Genomic DNA, 22,426 nt, shown 5'->3' with positions numbered 1-22,426 from the left:
ATTGCTTACAAGGATGAAAAAACAATCTTGATAAATTATTTGGAAAAATGGTTTATCCATGTCAAACAATGCAGTGGAAAGTTGGAAATGCTGGTTAAATGTTTAATAATCAGTAATTACTTTTTGTATGTCAGTGATATCCACCAGCTTGATAACTTTGTTTTTCTTTGAGGCGCTGGACCTGGAGCTGGAGCTCTCAAAGCACAGGTAACTAACAGAGACAAAGAGAGACGGAGAGAGAGAGAGAGACAGAGACAGAGAGAGACAAAGAGAGAGACAGACAGAGAGAGAGAGTGATAGAGAGGCAGAGAGAGAGAGAGAGAAAGCGAGAGAGAGAGAGAGAGAGAGAGAGAGAGAGAGAGAGAGAGACAGAGACACACGGTTTAGCCCCAATGATGCGAGAATGACAGTTGAAAAGACCAGCTATTTGCTGACTCCTATTGACACAAGTAACAGATTCAACCTGACTACAAACATTTGATTTTACATGTGTTCTGATACCACATTTAGTTAAAATGACCGAATCCACATAAAAGAGTCAGTCTATCTAATAACGAAAGCTAAAAACTTTCATTATTCATAAGAGAGCGGTGCCCTGACAGTAACTTCATCCTCGGTACTATGATGACAGTTCACCCCATTACCTGAGCAAATTCATACTCAGCAAGAACAGCTCTTTATACCTGCAGACTACAGCTGTTCCATTTGTGATCCAGCTGCGGCATCATTAGAAAGTGATGAAAGGTCAGAGAAACAGATGTTTCATTTCTCTAAAAAAGTGTTTCCTCAAATTCTCCCTACTTTCATCTTTCACACGTCTTCCCCACATCTTATGTAAAGGGAAACAAGAAGCCTTTTTAGGATTATGACAAATACCTTTGGTGTAACTCTCCTTTTCATTACAGATGAAAAAACCCTCTCCACTCTGCCTCCAACTTTTAGAACTAACTTCTTCTCTGCTGTAGTCAAAGGCATAATGATAAAAGATGCTCTCACGAGGGAAGATGTCCTACTTACTTCTCTGTGACGTAAAGCACTCCATTCCTGATGTAGTCAGTGGGCATCTTCCTGTCTCTGTTTATCAGGCAACACCTCCAGCCATTCTCACACACTGACGACACACAGGACAAAGAACAGTGTGAATACTGTTTGCAGTGGTAGTTATAAAAAAATAACAAAAATCCTGGTTACGTATCATATGTGCCACCCAGTTTTGAAAAGATCCAAGAAAGAAGTTTGTCATTTTAGTAAAACTTTAAGTAAACCTTTTTGCAGACAAATGAAAGCTAAGATTTTGTACATTTAGTGGCAATGAAAACAGGTGTCCGTGGGGTGTTGTTTTAAAGTTGCAGGAAGTCCCCTTACCCGCCAGAGGGCGCTCTGACTCCGGCAGGTTGAAGATCTCATGAAAGGCTCCCTTCTTGGTGCTGTGGGAGCGACCAGTGTCCTCCTCTCTGCTCACCCCACAAGGGACAGTTGCAAGGCTGCTGCGGGAGACGACCGGCTGAACCTGGTGAGACATGGAGAATATTTCAAATAAAGACTTTCTACACTGAATAGAATACCATCATGTTCCCAGGGCAAATGGGGAAAAGTGTCAAACCTCAGAGATCCTCAAGTTTTATTACTGCATCATGTGCTTCTCTGCATGTGCACTTCTTTGCAGCAGGGTCAGATGTAACATGCTAAGCACAGTGAGCCAGTCATTCAGCAAACATACAGTAAGAGTAAAGGCCACTGGCAGGTTAGTTTGTGAAGATAAAGTGTAAAATATATACACAGTCCCCTCCAAAAGTATTGGAACAGTAAGACAATTCTTTTCACTGTGCACCGAACACATTTGGGTTGGAGATCAACAGATGAATATCAGATGAAAGTCCAACAGTTCAGCTTTTATTTGTTATTTATACCTTGTTAAATTAACATTTGTTATTTATATTTATACCAAAACTTAGCACCTTTTGTACAGTTGAGTGTGAAACCTTGAATCAATGGTACTGTAATTCAAATAAATAAATGGTTTCTATAATCAACATAATATTTATTGTGTATTCAGGTGGTACAAATTTTACTCAGAAGTAACATACTTGGGCAAAAGTTGTATTAAAATGAATGTTATAGTAAAATAATGGAAACTTATGTATATGTACATATGTATGTCATATGCCTTTATAACCCCCTCCATCATCTGAGCAGCATTTGTATCCTTTTAAGTGTAATTTTAGCCCATTCTTCATGGCTGTTAATTCTACCAGCTTACTTGGCTGTGTGCCATGTACAGCCTTCCTCTAATCTATCCTAAGGTTTTAAGTGATATTTAAGTCTGGAGACTGTGTAGGCCATGGTAAACATTCACCCTTTTCTTTTTAAACCATTTCATGGCTCAGGCTGCAGGGTCGCTTCTGGAACAGTCTTACTAATCTTGCAGATGACTGATGGCAGCAGAATTATGTCTGCCAGTTTACAGAGAAATTAATAAACCTACTTAGGAGGAGCTGCATCATGCAGCAAATAAATGATCCAACTGCACAACAAAGGACTTTATCAGAAGCAAAAGTGGAAGGTGTAGACTGACCGAGTCAATCACCAGACTTTAACCCAACTAGAAAAGTATCTACAGTAAAAGCCAGGAAAAGCTTTTCAAAAGAAGAAACTATTGGCTGGTCTGAAACTGTCATATTCATCTTTTAATCTTAAACCTTAATGTTTTCCCTATACAGCAAAAACACATGAATTAGCGCTGCCATTTCCACACTTTTGGAGAGGACTGAACAATCACTGGATAGTTACAATTCTAGTGTAGCCTGCTTTAAAGTTTATCAAACACCACTTAAAAACTTCTACAAGCAAGTACTTCAAAGGGTTAATAAAAGGGCTGAACGATATAGAAAAAAAAACAAAACTATATTATTTTTAAAAATCATAATTCAAAGTAATTTTGTCAGCTGGAAATAGTTGGAAAGCTGGAAATATCATTTTACAACTGACTAGACTAACACAAACTACACTATAAATACTTATAAAAGAATCTGTGTTCTGATCCAACTCTTGAGGTGATGCTCTCGCACAGTTTGGCCACAGATGCCCGTCAGCTGACATCTGGCTCAAGTGACCTAGTGGGGTTTGGAGGTTTCATTAACAGATGTGTTTTTGTGGTTTTAAATTGTGTGGTCACTCCAGCACAACACCTGTTCCTGCCATGCATCCTCTCATTTTAATTCCAAATATATCCTGTGACCTACTTAACTTTAATGTTTCGCATTGACGCTAGTGTGGTTACTTGCTCGTTGACATCTGGGTTTGCTTCTGCTGAGGAAATCTGCACTACACTTAGCCGCATCGCAGGTAAACTTTATTTGATCTTTATTCACTCTCACCCATGTCCTCTGCAGGCATGGTAGGGCAAATCAGTGCATGTAAAGCCTGCTGGAACAATTCTCTTGTTATTGCAGCATTTAAAAATACATTTTAATCGCTCATTTTGTAATTTGAAAACTGCATTCAGTTAAATTGCAATATAGTTTGAAAAGGATTAATCGTTCAGCCCTAGATTATGAGTAAATACACTGGGAGAGTTAAGGCAACTTATTGAGCTAAAAGGAAGTCACATGGGTCAGGGGGCTATTCTATTGCATATATTATTCAGTAAGCACACTAGCACAGTACTTCTTACAGAGCATTTATGTCAGTGGATCAAAAATGTCAATTATTATTGAAAAGTCAATACCTATATAGACAGAAATAAGTGGTATTTAATAAAATGAATAAAAATCTAAAAGACCATTAAGTCATGACATTTTGATCCATTCTGTCACTGAAGGCCAGTCTCAAGGTGTGACACAGACTGCACACACACACACACACACACACACACGCTTGGAGGTGAGCTACACCCTGGAACAGTAGAGGAACCAAAGGGAGGCACACCAGAATCCCTACCTTCTCAGTGCCAGAGAGCTGAGAGAAAGAAATGAGAGTACACCTGTGACAGAGGCCATGGCAAAGATATGCATTCACGTGCGTGCGCATATACACACAAAGCACAACGTGATAGTGAATGGCTGAGCTGTAGAATATTACAGACTGTAGGGATGATGATATTTGGATACTGATTAATTTCTTTTTCTCTTTGCTCCACCACAGGGGGTCAGTGGTGGGAGGCAGACGGATACTTGCCAACATCAAAGAGTGAACTTGCCCTGCAGCTGAGGGTGGTTTTCTGGTTTAACAACTGAGGTGGCTTAAACATAGAATTAGGGAAGCAGAAATACTGCATACTGTCTTATTGTCCAAGATGGGGATTAAACCAAACTGTGTTGAATGATTTGAGTGTGTGGTATGTATGAATTTGTCCAGGGTTAGTTCAGTAAAACCAGAACTTGGGAGAGATGGCAGTATGTGTTTGTATTACTCCCCCCCACCCCCACCCCCCCCACTTACCCGCCGTGACACAGTGGCGTTGGTCCTCTCTTTGAGCTGGGGGTCAGTGGGAAGGCTGTTCCACACAATGTAGGGTGTGTCATACTTGTCCCGCAGCTTTGGACAGCTCTTAAACAAGAAGTCTATGATGAAGAACTTGATTCCAATGTACAGGCCTGGGGAGGAAAAAAGAGACACAGTACAAAGCAAAAGATTGAATGAAAAAAGCTTCTATGGTAGGAGGAATTCTATACAATCTTGTTGAGCTATGCTAATTTCGCTAGCTTAATGTACTAATTTTTGCTGTACATCGCAACCAAAAGTATCATCTGTGACACCTGTAGTCAATTTAGGAGATTTGCTACTATCCATGTTATTATACATCCATTCAAATGCACTATGTATTTTATGTTACAAGGTTAGAGAAGCTCTGTGTGTGTGTGTGTGTCTGTCTGTTTGCGTGCAGGCAACTCACCCATCATGAAGCCCATTAGTTTGTATGGTAGGACACAGGAAGTGATGAAAGTCACCCATAAGCAGATGTAAAGTTTCCGAGTGCTTTCTGGCTGCACCCACATGAAAAGGCTGACACACACATGGACAGAAAAAAACAGAGAAAAGGGAAAAGTTGAGATTTACATTACATGCTTTATGTGCACATGTGTTTCTTAGATTTTGTGTAAAACCAGAAATGTGTTTAAACATACTTCTTTATTTTCTCCAAAACATCTGCCATCTTACCAAAAAGGTTCTGTAAAAAGAGTTCAATCGAGTTGAATCAATACAATTTGATCTCTGTAAACGGATATGAGAGGAAATAGTATCCATTTCTTACCTGTGCTTTTTGTGCAACATCAAGTACAAGCTGGAATTTCTCAGACACAGTCAAGTCTTCCTTTGGAGGCTCCTACATAAGCCAAAGGTTCATAAAATAATTTAGACCTGCAGTAGTAGATACATTTTCTTTCTGACAAACGAAGCTTAGAAATAGGAAGCTGGACGTCATCTTACCATGGGTTCAGAGACCTCAGGCACAATGCTCCATTGGATCCTCCAGCCTCTGAAAAACAGGAAGAAGATGTGAATATTGTATTGTATTTTTGTAGGTGGTGTTCTGCTTTAATGAAATGATGCCAACAGCCTCTCAACTTAGTGTTTTTAAGCAACAGCTTTACAACCTTCGAAGGTGACCAGGGGTCCCAGATTGATTCTAAGACTGATGACAGATGTGTGGCTGATACTAATTTGCCTTGATGTCATAAAAATCCTTAAAATGCCCTGTTTTAAATGAGTTTGTTGTTGGTTTCTTAAGACAGATAAGATAGATGTCCACATTGTGCATGTGCCAAAGTAGTTAAGTTTAGTAGAAATCTATTACACTACAGAAATAGTTTGCTAGTAAATATTTAGTCAATAAATACTGTTTATTTGACAAAGCAGTCAAGTAAACAATAACAAAATGTTTTTACCTGGCGATGAGGTAATTTAGGGACAAGCGGAGGATAGCCAGGAAGAGGAACATGGGAATGGCCCAGCCATGCCAAGCAGCATTCATATAGATCTGGCGGAAAAGAAATATAGCACAGTTTGCAGTTTGTTTACATTTGTCAGTGGTGATCAGAGTTTACAGAGCTAAATTTCACTACAATCTTTATTAAATTCTCCAGATGACATCACCCAGAGGAGTTTTTCATCATTAGGAGTTTAAATGATGACACCTGGAGGAGCTCTGCAAGAAAAAATTGACGAGCTTTACAACCTCCCTAGTATGAGCAACGAGATGACATAATCAGAACTGAAGGTTCCTCCAAGTCATGTGATCTGGAGGCTTTTTTCAGCAAGGAGTAGAGATATTTTTAAAAAAATGGGGAATATAGAGAATATAGAGAGTTTAATGAGATGTATTTACATGTCCTGCAGAAAGTAGAACCAAATGAACCAATTTACAGTGAAGTCATCCTTTAACAACACAACTAAACTTTATTCGGCAGAAACCTTTGTGGCTTTTAGTATGAGACAAATTAGGAAAGAACAGCATAAAGATTTCCTTTATTGGTTTCGTCTTTTGATGAAATACTGACTTAGAGTAATTAATTTTGGGTGACATAAGGTTGGTATTCTAACTTTTAAGAGATTGGTACATCTAACGTTTTTGTACGTTGAATGACATATTGAGAATTGAGTTTATGAACTTCATAAAGAAATAAGCACAGTGGAGAAAGTTATCAAATTAGAGGCTATTAGTACTCACAATGAAGGCAATAGCTGATGTGTATATGGAGTGCCAATTAGATAAGGCGGAGAGGTTCCTTAAGAAGTTGGTGACAGGTCTGGCTCCTCGCTCTGAAACAAGGTGGGAGGAATATATATATAGTGCGCTTCATATCAAACACACAGGACCGATAGCACTGTGCCTATAGTCTTAATAATTATATACTTTATTCAAATGTATAATATGTATTGCTAATTTCTGAAAATGTGAAAAAGAATATTTGCTGTGAAAATCAGTTGATTGACTTTCAATTCGATCTACTGTATTCCAAAATACAGTAAATATCTTACTGTTAGATAGAAAGGTACAGTTCATTCAGAGATGTGGCTTAAATGTTGCTAACCTACTCAAAGAAAACTATTTTTTCTGAAATTTGTTGAAACTGACAAACATTACTGTGATTGTGACGTGCTGATGTTGATTTTCTAACAAATAAATGAAAATGCCATAAGCAAATATGTCCGTACTTTAACCTACTGCCATCAAACACAATTGGTACACATCTAAGATTTACCAATATTTTCAATGTTTGGGCAATTTTAGAAGATCTTTGTAGAATGAGCATGCAAGTAATTATTTCACAGTTTTATTCTATGACAATCCAAACACGTGTAGGTATATATGACAGAAGAGCTTTTAATTTCAACACTTCAGAAAGATTGGAGTAGGGATCCACTACGGTTCAGAAACACCAACACTTTTAGCCACGTTTCTAAGTCTGTTGTACATCATTTTCAATGTGAGAGATGTTCCAGCATTTTGTAGAGGCTGCTAAGCAAAGTTAATATTCTAACAGGACAACAAGGGCGTGTTGTGTACTCACTGAGTCGCCTCATATTTTCTGTCAACCTGAATCGAAAACACAAAAAACAAAGGTCAAAACACACATAGATGAAAAAGTCTAAAAATGTACACACAAAAGAAGTCGATGTGAGAGGAGTGAAACTTTGGCTTTCACCAGCCTTGCATGACTCACTTGCCTTGACTCAGGAGGAGAGAAAGGAACAGGGAAAACAAATGAGAAAAGACCTTCTAACATCCGGTCCTCTTTTCTACAAAAAAGCCTGATCTAAATACATCCTTTTTAGCAATCAACATGTTGAGACTGAACAGCTGAAAGCACCTGTGAGTCAGCTAGAGTGCATTGTTGGCACATGGAAAACATAACAGTATAAGATTGTGATGACCTGCAGTGCAGCTACAGTGTTGTGAAGAAGTAGCTGGTTTTGTCAGTTCTCCCGAACTACCAACAAGCTGTCTGATCTAACATCTTTGTCAACAAGCAGAATCAATACCTGGGGAAAGACATTTCATGTTTTATACTGAAGCAGCTGCAGGAGATCACACCTTTTAGCACTTAGCGGTTCCTCTGCCTCCACTGTACTCTCCTCTGGCTGGAAGCGGAAGTCTTCAATGTAAACCCCAAAACGCTCGTACAGCCACTTCAGCAGCCGAGAACTCCAAACCTCCTTCTGCTGTTTATCTGCTAAAGAGAACAGACAATGTAAGAAGGACCAGCTATTAAACCTGCTAAGCTCACCATTAGCTGACAAAACCCATGGCTGCCTGCTTTTATCTAGCTCCATCTGAAATAAAAGACTCATTACTTAAAAAAAAATTCTAAAGAATTTCTACAGTAAATCTGCCAGTGTTATCATTTTAAACCCCATATGTGCTTTGTGAAGGAAAACCTCAAAGGCATAACAACACTAAAAGGACACATTACTAATGCTAAAGTGCCTGATCTCATACTGTATAGCACAGCTGCTGTCATAACCCTATTTATACTGTGAGTGTGTGGTTGGACATAAAATTTCCTATAGATTCATTGTGAATTGTGATGAAATTACATTACCTTTACCAATTTGTTCAGTCACCCCCTGTCCAAAAAAGTTCCTAAGTGACAAAACTGAAAAGGTAAATTAGATATGTAGGGAACATATTTGATGTTTAGGCTGCAAATTGTTTCCCTCATTTTCCTAAAAACAAGTAGACAGAAGAAGCAGCAGCGGTATAGCGACAAGCCTGCAGAAGCTGCGCTATAGGAGCAGAAATGTGGGTTTGTTCCAGGACGCACTGTGAAGGTTTTGCTACCAAGCCGTAACCAGCAGCCATTTAGCTTTGAGTAGCTTTTCATTTTTTCACAGATTTATTTCATGGTTTTCATCTCTTCTCCCGTAGCTGTAACCCTCTGCAGCCCCTCTCATCTCAGCATTGATTTTTCCATGCACTGACAAATGATTTATAAAACAAATGACTCATGCAACTATTTCCCTATTTTCCCTAGTCTAATATATTTCCACCCTGGGACCTTACACAGGATACGCGGGTACAAATAATGGATGGATAATATTTCTCTCTCTCATGAAGAGATCAAGGTTCACATGTCACTTCTCAAGTGGCAGAGGCAGGCCTGCCCTGACCATTCAACAGTTTTAATTCAATGCTGCTGTCAGCGTTATTAGTCCAACTCCCTACCGCTGCTGTCAATGAATTTATCAATATCAGACTATTCATATTTTACATTCAAGACAACTGTAGCTTCACTAAACTGAAAAGAAATCACAACTTGTTTCTATTTAGCCATTATATTCACATACTAAATCACACTGTATGGTGCCAGTGTAAACAAGGAAAACATGTAAACTGCACACAGAAACGCTGTGAGGAGGCAGTGCTAACCACTCCACCACCATGCAGCCCAGCAGTAGACCAGAAGGTTCATACTCTGTATTGACACTGCTCTCACACTGGAGGTTGAGCTGGAGCAGAGCTGGAAACATACATCGCCCTCCCTGACAGAACTACAAGATGCATTATGGGTTATTAGTCACATGCAGTAGCAAACATCGGTGTTTTATTTTTGTTATTATGATTCTGCTTCACTCTCACAGCTCTTGGTTAAGTGAGACCAAAATTAAAGACGGAGATAGTCTCAGGTGGGACGCAAGTCTGCAGTAGGGCAGACGTACACACATTCATGGTCTGATTAAGCTGCTTTTATCGTCTTTCTGTTTGAATATCATCCAAACATCAAAAAAATGTTCTCTACAAAACATATTTAGTTGCTAAGAATGTAATTTTAGGAGTCAAGGTGATTGTAAAATGAGGGCCACCTACAGACATTATAATGCAATCACTTGTGCTGCAGCAAAAAATTTAAAGCAGTCAAAGCACAATTAGCCAATTAACACGGCAGAAGGTGATCTAGTGTTTTTTTGTGGTAGTGTGATATTTGAATATGCAACAAAATTACTGTTTATGCACTCACATTTATCGAACAAATTATTCACTTTTTCTGTCCTCTGATCAACAAAAACATTCCAAAACACACACACTGTTAATCCATCTTGAAAAACAGACATCCTCACCTACCCACCTCCCATACTAGTTAGAGTTCAGGCATGTCTGCCCTAGATGATGTGATCTACAATCATAACCCATTTTCCAAAATTAGCCTTTCTGTCTCTCTCTATTACTCACTCTGAACCAAACTACACACTTGTCACTGGGTCACTGAAATTCAAACAAAAATTATTAGTTGGTCTAAAATAAACAATTCCATCTGACTATAACAGTACTACTGCGCTTCCCTCTGACAATTTTCACACAATTTTGCGCACTTTAATTTTGTAAAAATCATATTACGTGAATGTCCATCTCTTTCAACTCCGCCCATTTCTTGCAACACTCCCTGCAGTACTGCCTTTTTTCTCTGTTTACTCTGAGGTCCTACCTGTTCCATTGTTAGAGGGCGACTGCTGTTTTCGGGGAGGGTTTGGTGGAGAGTCCTCCAGCCTAAGGGGAATAAAGAAAGAGAGAGAAAATGGGGAAGTGATATGTCAAAAGTTTCACTTTCACTTCTCTATTGTCCGAGCAGCAGTGTCTCAGCACACACATCTCAAGAAGTTTGCATTAATATGTGGCAGCTGCTACAGAGGATGAAGCAAAACGAGTTAGACCCCAAGAAGCAATTTCAGTCTTCATCTTTCTTCATGAGGCTTACAATAATAAAAGTTTTACAACAAATGGAAGCATTACCACAAGGTAATGGCACAAACAAAAATAAATAAGGTGAATGAATAAGGTGCATCTTCAGCGCCTGCAAAGATCTCAAATAAACAGAGACATAAAACAGCATGTCAAGAGCTAATTGGCTTTGGCAAACATGTTACCCTTTCATCTATGACACTATAACTCAGGGGTCTTCAGCCTTTTTTCACCTGAGAGCTACTTATAAAATGAAAATGGCCGAAAGCTACTCCTGTTTTGTAACATTTATTCTCACAGTTATTTAAACCCAAAAAAACTGATAAGTGGTTTTCCTGAACTTTTACAAAATGTTAGTGTCAACAACTGGCATTCAAACATATGAAAAAATATTTTTGTATGTATTTTTGGATGTAGTGTGTCTGTATGCATTTGTTTCTATTGTACTGTATTGTCTTACTGGTATGGGTACCAGTGGCAACTTTGTGCATGTGATTCCTTTCATTTGCAGCGTGGACGCGGGTGAACATCTGCTCTGATTGCAAATGGGAGGAGCTGCTGTGTGAGGACTGGGCCACCTGTGACTGCTTTGGGATATGGAAGGGGCCTATGGCAGCACCCGCTACTCATTGAGGAGTGTAAGACAATGCGTGCTTTCACGCCAGTTTCCGAAAGTCTCCACACCATAACCTTAGGTTTCCTATTCTAAGATGCACCTGTTTAGCTAGATGCTGCTCCAATGAAATGCACAGACAACAACACCCTACAAAGATGATGATGTTTCTATTTATAATAGAAGCCCTGGTAGCAGTGGGACTGACAGACACACACACACACACACGCACACCTGACCTGTAACAAATGTTAGTGCAGTGCAGGATCACCATTTCGTCTATAATATAATAATAATAATTATAATTATTATTATATAATTATTATATATAATTATTAGTTTAAATACTATAACGGTAAAATATCACTTAGATTTTCTTAAAATGCATATATCAGCGCATTTGTGGATCACTTTAAAGCCAGAGTTACATCTTTAGTCTATTCAGCTTTGTTTTAGGGTACAGCAGCTAAAAGTTGACATTATCCTTTGCTTTTAGAGAAAAAAACCCACTTCCAACTTTAACCTGTTTCTGTGCCTACATCAGCAGAGCTGCAAGGTGAGAAATCAAGAGCATAACAAATTGTTGTATCAGGCAGAGAATAATCTGATATTAGGATTCATTAGCTGGCAACTGCTTTTTGTGAAATACACTCTTTTGTAAACCCCATTAAGAATATCAGTGAGTACTAGCTACATAACAAAATGTCCTGTCTTCGCTACAGTTCAACAGCAGCACAAAAACAGCCTCCACAACTGAATTAATTCCTCTGAACACAAAAGGAACATTATCACTTTCATGAAGGAGGATCTACTGCAGGACTGTTTGATTAGATTGACTTCATTTGAGCCCAATAAACTTACAATTGAGTGGGAATTTCTTCATCCATATCTACAACAGGAAAGTCACCACACAGACTCAATATCTCCTTAATAAAATTCAAACTGGGTGAAGTTTAAGGATGAAGCTGAAATCAGTCCCTATCACTGATCCCTGTCCTACTGTGTCTGCTGCTGTTGGGGACACTGCTGACAGCTGGAGGGTCCTGTCTGGTTTGGGAGTGTGACTGTCTTAGTGTCCACCAGGACCTGTGACACGTTAGATTGAACAGTGGAGTTCTTTCTAACTTCCAGCTTCAGGTGGATGTATGCTAGCATTTTCGTAGCAATTAGCCATTAACCAACAAGCTTGTTGTAGTGAACACATGACGATCAATGGGCAACAGCGGGCAGAGGTGAAGTTACCGCTTTTCTGGACGTTTATAATCGTTTTTTATGATCTAATGTTTTGATCAATTCCTCCTATAGAGCCTTAATTTATGGAGTATTTTTACGCTAGTACCCGAACAAGCACTGAGGTTGACTGAGGACACTTGGATTGCTCAGACTCAGAGAGAAGAAGCTGCTCCACAAGTTTTTTCCTTATTTGATAATCTTAGTGGTTTCTTGAAGAATTCAGATATAGCAATGTCAGAACGCAAAGATTTATATTTTCGTGCTCTAGTTAACAACTAAATCTGTGCAATGTGAAGTAATTTCTTTATTGTCCCAGGCAATGAATCTTTGTGCACCATTAATTTCTAGCCCAACTTGCTAGAAATGTATGTGTATGTTTGTGCAATGTATGTTTGTCCCATCTCACCTGGACTTGAGCACTTCATTCATCTTCTGCTCCAGGTCCATCCTCCTACTTCTCTCTTTCTCTAGCTCTTGCCGCAGGAACTCCACATTGGTCTCTTCCCGCAGCTTCCTCAGCTCCTCCTCTGCAAACACAACCAAAACACTTCAATGGCACAAATTCTGGTACAATACAAATTCATTAATCCCACAAGGAGCAATCTGTTTGAAGGAGCTGGACAGGTAAACAACATAATCCCCCCAAAACATTTAAAGAAAACACTGTTGAAGATATAGATGCAACAATATTACAGCAGGTAACTGTTGTCAATTCATTAATTTTAATATGAGTCTTCTCATATACTCCCAACTTTCTCAGGTTTGCCTGCACCTTCTCCCTATCTGCTAAAATAAGAATGTGAACGTAAGCAAGACAGACTACGTCTTTGTATGCGTTTGAGTGTGTGTGTGTGTGTGTGTGTGTGTGTGTGTGTTAGTGTGTATGAGAGAGAGTGTGCTCGCATAAAAAAAACAACAACAACAGTCTGTGAATAGCCGGCCAAAGGTTGCCTGGGGATAACCAGCTTAGTGCTGGCTAGGTTTCTTTGTGCCACAGCCAACTGGAAACCTATTAGACAAATGGTTAACTGCAACAGTAACGGACCATGAGTAGTGTAGGTAAAACTGAATGCAAAGCTTAATAAAAACATTACTTGACATAAAAAAAAAATAAAAAAAATAAAAAACACATAAAAAAAGAAAAGGCCACAATTTGTTTTTCCAAATACCACAGTATTTGGATAAACAAAAGTAAAAATAAGAATAAAGTGATAGGAATATGTCAGTGACAAATTTAAACCTGTTAATTTAGTTTTGTCTTTGCCATTTCAAACAAAACAGTAAAAAATGTATGCTTTATACAGACTTGCCCTTTTATCCATCCAGCAGACTTTGAATCACATTAGGAGGTAGGTGAAATGTCTCCCTGATTGAATGAGTTTGAGAGAAATATCTGCACTTAAGCAACAAAATGTTTTACCAACTGCCCTCTAGCACAGTCTGTTTGCTTTTATAAGATTAGCATGTTTATCAGAATTTCTCTTCTGTTTTCAAATGGAAATAAGGTTGACAAAAGTGTAAAGGCTCAAACAAAACATTAGTTAGGTCACGTTAGCTCACGTTGTTCAGCTTTGAGTGGATCCCATTGTGATTTTGCACCCCTTCCCCTCTGAGGCCAAAGCTCACTCCTTTCCTTTACCACCCATTCTCTATACACCCTATACAGTATGTTGTACCATCACTGTCCATACTGTCCTACATCAAAAAGAGAGATTCCTCATTCCAATAGTCCCTAATACTGAATTTAAAAACAGGCCACAAATGTGTAATACGGCACAGCAAGGTGCAAAATGCTATGCGTGTCAAACAAAGGGCAACAGAGTACAATCATTCCCCTGTTCCAGAGAGCCATTCTACATTAGATAGCATATTAATAATACAGTCAACATGTTGGTTCTGCTACTAAAATTGGACTGCTGTGTTCTATATATAAATCTTCATCCTGGGTTACCATGTCACAGGGTCTCGTTGGCCATTATGAAGGCTAGTAACTAGACTATTTATCTGTAATACAGACAACGGTATTAGTTAAATGCCTTGCCAGGAGATGTCACTTTTAATAGCTTTGACCTTCTCTCCCATGCAAGTTTTCCATGTAACACTAATCTGAGGGAAAAAAGCTTTAAAACAACCAACAAAAAACAAACAAACAATCAAGCAAACCAAGAATTTAAAAAAGGTACACATTATACGCTAAATGTTTGAAAGAAGCAGAAAATAATTGTGATGAAGATGGCATTTAAATGCAATAAGAAAGCAACTGAGGTCAAGGGGAACTTAATGTGGTCTTGATTAGTTTGGGTCTTACAATATATTCAGTACAAGACAAGGTTAAATTCAGAAGATTAAATAATCAAGTTGTAATTAGGCATTTCACTGTTCAAGTAGAGGAAAACGTGAGTTTTTAGTTTGAATTTTAACACTGTCATGAGTTACAGTCATGCTTGTAAAAAGAAATTTAGCTCAAATAAAATTTGAACTTAAGTTACATTCAGCTAGATTGTACCCATCCCCAAAGGTTATGACTTTGAGTGCAGGTGAGGGTGCACGGGTAAGCAGCAAGCCCACTGGCTGACTGTCATGTAAGTGACTTCCTTTATAACACAGTACAGTATTTTTTTAAGATAATACCAAACTCCAGAATAGAAAAATTAAAGTTAAATTGGACAGAGATGAGTTTGGGTTATTAGTTTGCTCAGGGTTGACATCTGCGTTGATAAGGAATCAGCTTTCTAGTACAGAGCTTATGTAGCACGTGACTGAAATTGACATGTACTATGTTTAATAATATTCCGGATAAGACAAGAAACAGCCAAAAGGAAAGCAAATGTTTACAGTCTCAAAGTGGGGCTTGCTTGGCCTTTTACATTGTGATAAAATAACCATTTTTACCAGTGCAATACTATTGACAAACAAGGTTGACTAATGTAGTTTACAATAGATACCGACACTAAAGCTGACACTTACTGAGGTTGAGGTCACTCTTATTGCGTTTGATTTGATCAACAGCTCCATTGTTACGCAGGTCAAAGCTGTTGAAAGTGCAGTCTTCCATCATGCACAATCCCATCCGTCTCTGCAGTTGCCCCGTCCCCGGGACATTCGGACAGGCCTGGGACGGCAGAGTAGCCCCCTTGGTTCTTTCTTGAGATCGTGCCACAGCTACAGGTCTAAGTCTGGTCTAGCTTTTCTTTTCTTTTCTTTTTTTTAAGCACTTTTTGCTACCTAATGACATTAAGCGCCTCAAAGCCGCTCAGTCTTTGCTCCATATTTACGTATTTAAATCTAGACACACACTATTCTGTCGTCACAAACACACAAGACTATTTAACACACACAGAGTGATAGTCAGTGACCGGAGCTGGTATGAATGTGTTAGACTCCAAGTAAGGAGGAGAAGGAGGGCAGCAGAGGTAATGAGAGGTGGGGCTTTGCTGGGTGACCAGCAGACTAAGAAAGCCCGGAATCTGAGATTTCAAAATACACCGGATCTGTCAGAGAAACACATATACACATTATATTTATGTATCAGTATAAGTTTATATAGTATAATGTTGTGTACATTCAATATGTGTGAGAGTAGTTGTGTTTCATGCAAATTTCTGTTTTCTGGTGCTTGAGTGCAAACGACATAACTACATCTGAGCCATCAAAAATGTGTAAAACCTCAAAAGTACTTTGAGTTTCTCAATCAGGTCAGAAACAATGCATCTATTCATTAAAGGAAAGTGGGGGCATGCAGAGTTTAGAGAAGGCAGACAAAAAGAGAGGGAGAGAGAGCGAGAATCGACCACTTCACATTGGTCTCTTATTGTTCCTATTCTCCACAGTGTTTGTTGACTCGAACAGAAAGTAAGGTTGAGGCCCCCAGCTGATCTGCACAGGGTAATATGCCATTTCAAACACTGTCTGCCAAAAAAAAGACAGCATTTACAAAACTCTCTCTTTCACTCACACGCTTTCACTTTGCCTCAAAAATAAAACTTGCTGCATGTTTACAAAACACCAAATTTATCCTCGAGTCTCCAAGAGTCATTCACACTTTTGAGGTTTCTAAATAAATGTGTAGAAGTGACTAACACTGGGTTATTTTGTCCTTAATATTAATTTAATCAATCTTCCATTTTGACATTTTGTCATCGTTCTACTGAAGTTCACGTTGTACTTATAGTAATGCACTTTGCCTTCCTTTTGTCTTCTGCTTTATGAAATTATCCTTTACTCTCAGTGGTCTCCTTCCACTCTGGCCCTGATATCTCTAACCTAGATTTCTGTATGTAGTTAAACTTTTTTCTTCATAGTTAGGTCTCAAACTTCACAGTGCATCCTGCAAAATTTAACACTTTTATAAAACACTTTTATTACGACTAAGTTAAATGTAGCCTACACTGTGATATTGTGAACTTTTTTGATTCATATGCTGGATTTTTCGTTGTTACAAATATCAGTAAATAGCAGAGGGTCCCTTACATGACACACAAACAAGTGCAGAGATACCTGCAGGTAGTGCTCGAGTTTTGGATGGTTATTGCTAGGGGGAAAAAAAAGCTACTGGTAAAATGACCTAGAAAACAATTTTAATATCTTTAGGGATGATGTTTGTAAACTTTTGCAGTTTTTAACTTTTAGTGGAGTTGACAGATCACAGTTTGGAGAGCTGCTTTGCTTTGGTCATAAATTCTCATCAAGGCTAATTTCTGAGTCTGTTTCAATTTACAAGTTACTTTATTGGTTTTTGATTGTGTTTTATTGAAAGCAGGAAAAAACTGTTTATTACTCATTTACCTTAACTGCCACACTGCTATACTGCTGTGGCAGTTTAATACAAAGGGCCTAAGGACAACATTCAGGCAGCGTCTTTCAGCTTCTATTACCAACACACAGACAAAAGGCCTGTACAATACAGATATTTGTGGTAAGTTTTAGGGAGTAAAAATAAAAAAACTGTCCAGAAATAAATACTGAAGTTTATATACCTGAAATTTTTACACGGGTACAATAATTAATTCGTTCTACTTCATTACTTCCCACCTCCACTTCATGCACCGTGCTTTCTTCACTGACCTCTAAACATGGCACAGCACCAGACACCTTAACAGTCAGCATATGTGGGAAACTAATGTTTTTTGTCCTCACTCCCTATTTTGTCACTGTGTTTTGTGTGCATGCTCAAAGATTTGTATGTGAGGAACCATAAGCATGAAATAAATAAACCTAGATAAGAAAGTTCCAGATACTCTGCAGTCCACTCATTTAAGTACTGAGAACCAAGTTGCTTGTTAGAAAACACTTGTATTCACCTGTACTGAATATGCAGCCTGGTCTTTTAATATTCTCTAAAAGATAAAGCTCTCTACCCACATGGCCACATGTTGCATTCCCACCTGTTCTGCCACACCTACAGAATTATAACTACATACTTCTGTATCACTCTAAAGAGGGTACAACAAAATTAAATTAATTTGCAGTGCGAATAAGACTACAGTGAGCGCAATGAAATGAAGCCGTTAAATTACAGGTCCTCATAAAATATCAAAATCTAATATCCTAATAAGAGAAACGTCTGCTTTTGAGCTGTCAGGGAGTTTGAAATATTCATTCACTTTGATGCAGCTTGCACTGTAGCTGCCTATTTAGGAGAACAAATTAGAGTGCAAGAAAAAAAAGGCGGTGTCCCACAGAATCTATTACTTTCATGAATATTTCCAAACAGACAAAACTAATATTATCAATACTTCAATTTTTCTCCATTTCATTATTGGAAATAATATGCTAAAATTCAAAGCCAAGCTACTCAAACTGAACTGACAATTCTAGAACACCAACTACAGTACAGGAACATCTTGATATTAAACTAATTAATTCTAGTAGCTTTCAGAGAAAATATATTTCTTTAGCACACCCACACAGTGTTGAGGTTAAGTCCCATGTTTTTACTTAAACAGTGTTGGAATATTTGTGTACAGGTCTATATGTCTGCCTTCTTACTACAAGTTCTTTTTCGTGTCCAATAGGCAATAAGACACTTCCTAATGTCTGTTTGATATATGCCACTGAAATAAACTTGTTATTCTGGTTGGTTTCCCAGTACTGGTGGGTTTATGGAATACCAGATGGTACTGCAAAGAACAGTTTGCGTTACAAGCCTACTGCAATACATTTCTGGATGCTTTAGCTTTGAGTTGTGATGCTGCAGCACTGTGTTTGTATATAGCCTTTATGTGTGTTCCCCTGCACAGTGTGAAGTAGGACAGCTGCTAGGAAACTGTATCGATCAGCCAGTCACTATACAGCCCAAAGACTGGTGTGTTCCCCCGCAGTGACCTTCAATACGCAACCTTAAACAGAACAGCTAATCTCTCAGACACACACACACACACACACACACAAACACACACACGTGTGAAACTAGTAGTGGTAAAACCAATAAACCCCAATTAAGCAGCGATGGTCTATTACACAGTGCAATGTGAGACCATAGAACAACTACAAACATGTACACTGCCAGAACAAGGAAATATATCAACAGAAAAAAAAAAGTGCATCTGTGCTTCTGTGCAATTATCAATTTGATTTGTGTTTATCATTATAAGGGTGTCTGCCAACATCTGTTTGCTCTAACCATAAATGAGGTGTTTTTAAATGTAAAATATTATTAATAAATAACAGAAACTAGAGACATGAACAAATTATGACTAGGCAAAATGGTAAGGTAAAAAGAGGACACAAAAAACAAAAACCAAAACAGTGACATTAAGAGGCTGGAGAGAAAGGGAATAAGAATAATAGCAGGAGGGAACCAAAGGGAGTCCAAAGAGGAAGCCATAAAAGCTTAGCACAGTAAGCCTTGTCACATGATTACATGAGGTGATTTCTACTTGCACTTCTCTCTGCAATTTCACAACCAGTAGGAAGGTCAGCTCAGCTCAGCTCAGCTCTGTCACCCATGGGACAGATGCTCGTTGATATAGCCCTCTGTTTTTACATCTCTTACTATGATAATCATAGGATTATCAATCACATTATCACTGTGCTCTGAGTGTCCATTATAAATCTTGCTACAGAGTGTGTGTAGACTGAGAGGCACACAAATGTTAACACAGAAAAACTCCATTTTTATTTTTTGTGGTTCTCTCTCAACCAAAAGCGCGTCCTCTTCACTGCAGAGCACACACACGCACACAAACACATGCATTATACAAATTTATATATTTACTCATAATATACATATGAAGTACACTGAGATCCCACCAATGTTCTTTGAAATTAATCTGATTAATCTTTTGTGGGCTGTGGGTTTGCATACACAAAGATAAGATGACAGAATTCAAGCAATTGCAGCAAATAGTCTCCTTATAGCAGAGAGCAAGGAAGTGGGGAAAGAGCAGGAAACAATAGAAAACTCAAGCGTTGCATAACAGAAGACCATGACAACCCTCACTGCACAAGTGTGTTTGATAGCATCTTCTGTTCGGAAATATAGTTACAAATTAACCAATTAACTGCCCTGAGAATAGCACGAGTCAAAATCGAACAAACGCCAAGGGAAAAGGCATGGATCATTGTATTCACACACCATCTGGAATGGAAACAGACATTATACTTAAGCAGCATGTTTGTTTTAGGATACAGCGTGGGCCCTAGCTTTATTTTAGGCAGCACAGAGAAATACGTCACAGATGGAGAGAAAACGCCTACACTCAGTTCGCTTTGAGTGTGAAACTGCTCTAAGAAGCCCAAAACACCTTTTGGGTTAAATATTGATGCATAATTAGAGAAATAAACACAAAATTCAAGAATCACTGGATTTGAGTACACTTTTGCCCAGATTTCATAACACTGCATTCTTGTCGTTTCCCTCAAGTAACTGCATGTTTTCAAAAATGTAAATGTTAAAGAGTTGAAGGCAGTGACCGTTAAATGACAAAATTGCCCTCTATATGACCCATTAGTGATTTATAGCATTGTTGATTAATTTGTTATTTTAAAAAATAAAATCAGCTTCACACTGCTGCCATCAGGCAGGCGTTATAAAGTCCCACTGGCCTGTAAAAACATCTACAAGAAATCATTCATCACCTGTCCAATAACTATAGCAAAAAATAAATACATTTTATCTGATTGATGTTTTTTACTATGTTGTTTTAACTGTGAGAACTCTATTTTGTATTGTACTGTTGTTGTTTTAACTGTGTCCACTATACATGTGAATTGTGGAGCCTGTCAAAGACGAATTTCTATCACTGGTTGGGACAGACAATAAAGTTAATCTTATCTTGTTCTGAAAATCCAGAAAAAATATTGTCCACACTCTACAGAGTTTGTGTAAATCCACCCCAAATTTCAGCCAGCCCAAGAAGAGCTGATTCGAAAGATACAGCGCGACATTTGTTAAAAACAGAAACGTCACTGGTTTTTGAATGAAGAAATATGTCATCCAGTGGGTGATCTAGCTGATGTGTTTTCAATAGTTTTTGGACAACAACAAAGATCTATGGAAGGAATGAAGGAGCAAATCCAGGCTGCAGGCTGACAACTGAGCAAACCTGAGCGGAGAAGATTCATTGTTAGCTTTAGCATATATATGGTGATTGTAAGCAGTATCATTAATTTAGAAAATGACCAAATTTATCCTATAAATCCTGCAAACTATGGTTTCTCCCAATATGGTATGCAGGTTTCCAATATTAGCTATGCTTCAGAAAAGCCGTTACAAAATATATAAAGCCATAATATCTTGGTGCAAGAAGTCTTTTAAGTTTTAGTCTTACTATGTAAGTCTGAATTCATCCTGTCTCAATACATTTTTAAAAACATTATAAACAGACACACACGTAGGACACATTCCGCAGCCCATTGTTTATTGGGCTTGAACAATATAAATTATAGGAAAGCAGAACAAAGAGCAAAGGAATATGATAGAAATAATAGACAATAACTAGAGTGCAGGGCAGAGTCTGGGATCCATTAGATGCTACTGTATTGTCACACATCAGTGTTCCCTTAAGTAGAATTACACCAACCAGAGGTAGGGCGGGAGATTGAGAAATGGATAACCAGAGATTGAGAGGGGAAAGGACAAGAAGCCTGTGGCTACTACAACACAAAAACACAAAGTTTATGTCAAAAGAAAAAGATTACTAGACCCAGAATGCAAGCATGTAAGACAATTGGCCTATGTGCAAAATGCCAAGTGGGCGCCATCATAGGTAAAGCAAAGACAATATTTCTGTCCTTAACTCATACAGCTTATGAAACTCACAGCTATTTTAGTTGCTTTAGTTTTTCAATGCATGTGTGTTAGTCCTTTGCAGATCATCAGATTATGCTGCTGCGTCTGACAAAGACAAGGCATGAATGGAAAGGCATGATAAAAGAAGATAGAGGAGTAAAAAGGGAACTGAAACGATGTTGAAATGAAGAGCAGGCAGAATAGCGGCTTAATCTGAAAAATAGCTCAGCAGAGAAAGAGAAAAAAAGCGCTACAGTAATATTTTTAAAAAGAAAGGAAAAAGGGAAGAAAATCAAGAGGAAACTAGGAAAGAAGGAAGATCTCATAAAGCTAGCGCATTAACAGTGTGACCATGAATTTAGTCCTGTAAGCAAAGCACATTTTAAAAGAGGACACAGTCAAAGACACGGGTATATTCTCTTTCACACACACTCTAACGCTGGGAGCACACCTAAACACAACCTCCTATCGCAGACTCCTAGTGGAAGCATAAACCTGATGACTTTAACTGGACATTCTGGAGACAGAGGGTTATTAGTCAAAAGTGAATTGATAGGGGGACTTTGTAGTGCATCACAAACCACAGCTCTGTCAAAATGCAGTGGTATGGGACAAGCAGAACCCATTTTTGATACAAAGATAAACAATCTTCTAAATGTGTGCAAGT

General features: G+C 38.4%; 1 protein-coding gene across 12 annotated transcripts in view; it reads right to left on the bottom strand.

Moving 5' to 3' along the window:
* gramd4a (GRAM domain containing 4a) overlaps positions 1-22,426 on the bottom strand; it is a 45,427-nt gene that overhangs the window by 5,336 nt on the left and 17,665 nt on the right. For 3 of the 12 annotated variants that reach the window (XM_067489929.1, XM_067489936.1, XM_067489940.1), the window contains 16 exons: positions 12,934-13,054; positions 10,428-10,489; positions 8,547-8,600; positions 8,039-8,177; positions 7,515-7,540; positions 6,671-6,762; positions 5,889-5,980; positions 5,431-5,479; positions 5,255-5,326; positions 5,127-5,170; positions 4,895-5,004; positions 4,441-4,595; positions 3,940-3,957; positions 1,366-1,510; positions 1,018-1,111; positions 121-211 (listed from right to left, as the gene is read on the bottom strand). In XM_067489929.1, coding sequence (XP_067346030.1) covers positions 121-211; positions 1,018-1,111; positions 1,366-1,510; positions 3,940-3,957; positions 4,441-4,595; positions 4,895-5,004; positions 5,127-5,170; positions 5,255-5,326; positions 5,431-5,479; positions 5,889-5,980; positions 6,671-6,762; positions 7,515-7,540; positions 8,039-8,177; positions 8,547-8,600; positions 10,428-10,489; positions 12,934-13,054 — 1,364 coding nt within the window. Of the gene's footprint in view, positions 1-120; positions 212-1,017; positions 1,112-1,365; positions 1,511-3,939; positions 3,958-4,440; positions 4,596-4,894; positions 5,005-5,126; positions 5,171-5,254; positions 5,327-5,430; positions 5,480-5,888; positions 5,981-6,670; positions 6,763-7,514; positions 7,541-8,038; positions 8,178-8,546; positions 8,601-10,427; positions 10,490-12,933; positions 13,055-15,494; positions 15,878-22,426 lie in introns of those variants that run through there. The other 9 variants (XM_067489932.1, XM_067489937.1, XM_067489933.1 and 6 more) reach the window with 6 other exon arrangements.

Source organism: Channa argus, chromosome 21 (assembly GCF_033026475.1).
Source record: "Channa argus isolate prfri chromosome 21, Channa argus male v1.0, whole genome shotgun sequence".
NCBI lineage: Eukaryota > Metazoa > Chordata > Actinopteri > Anabantiformes > Channidae > Channa > Channa argus.
The sequence above is the reverse complement of the archived record's forward strand: the minus strand, read 5'-3'. Positions and strand labels throughout refer to the sequence as shown.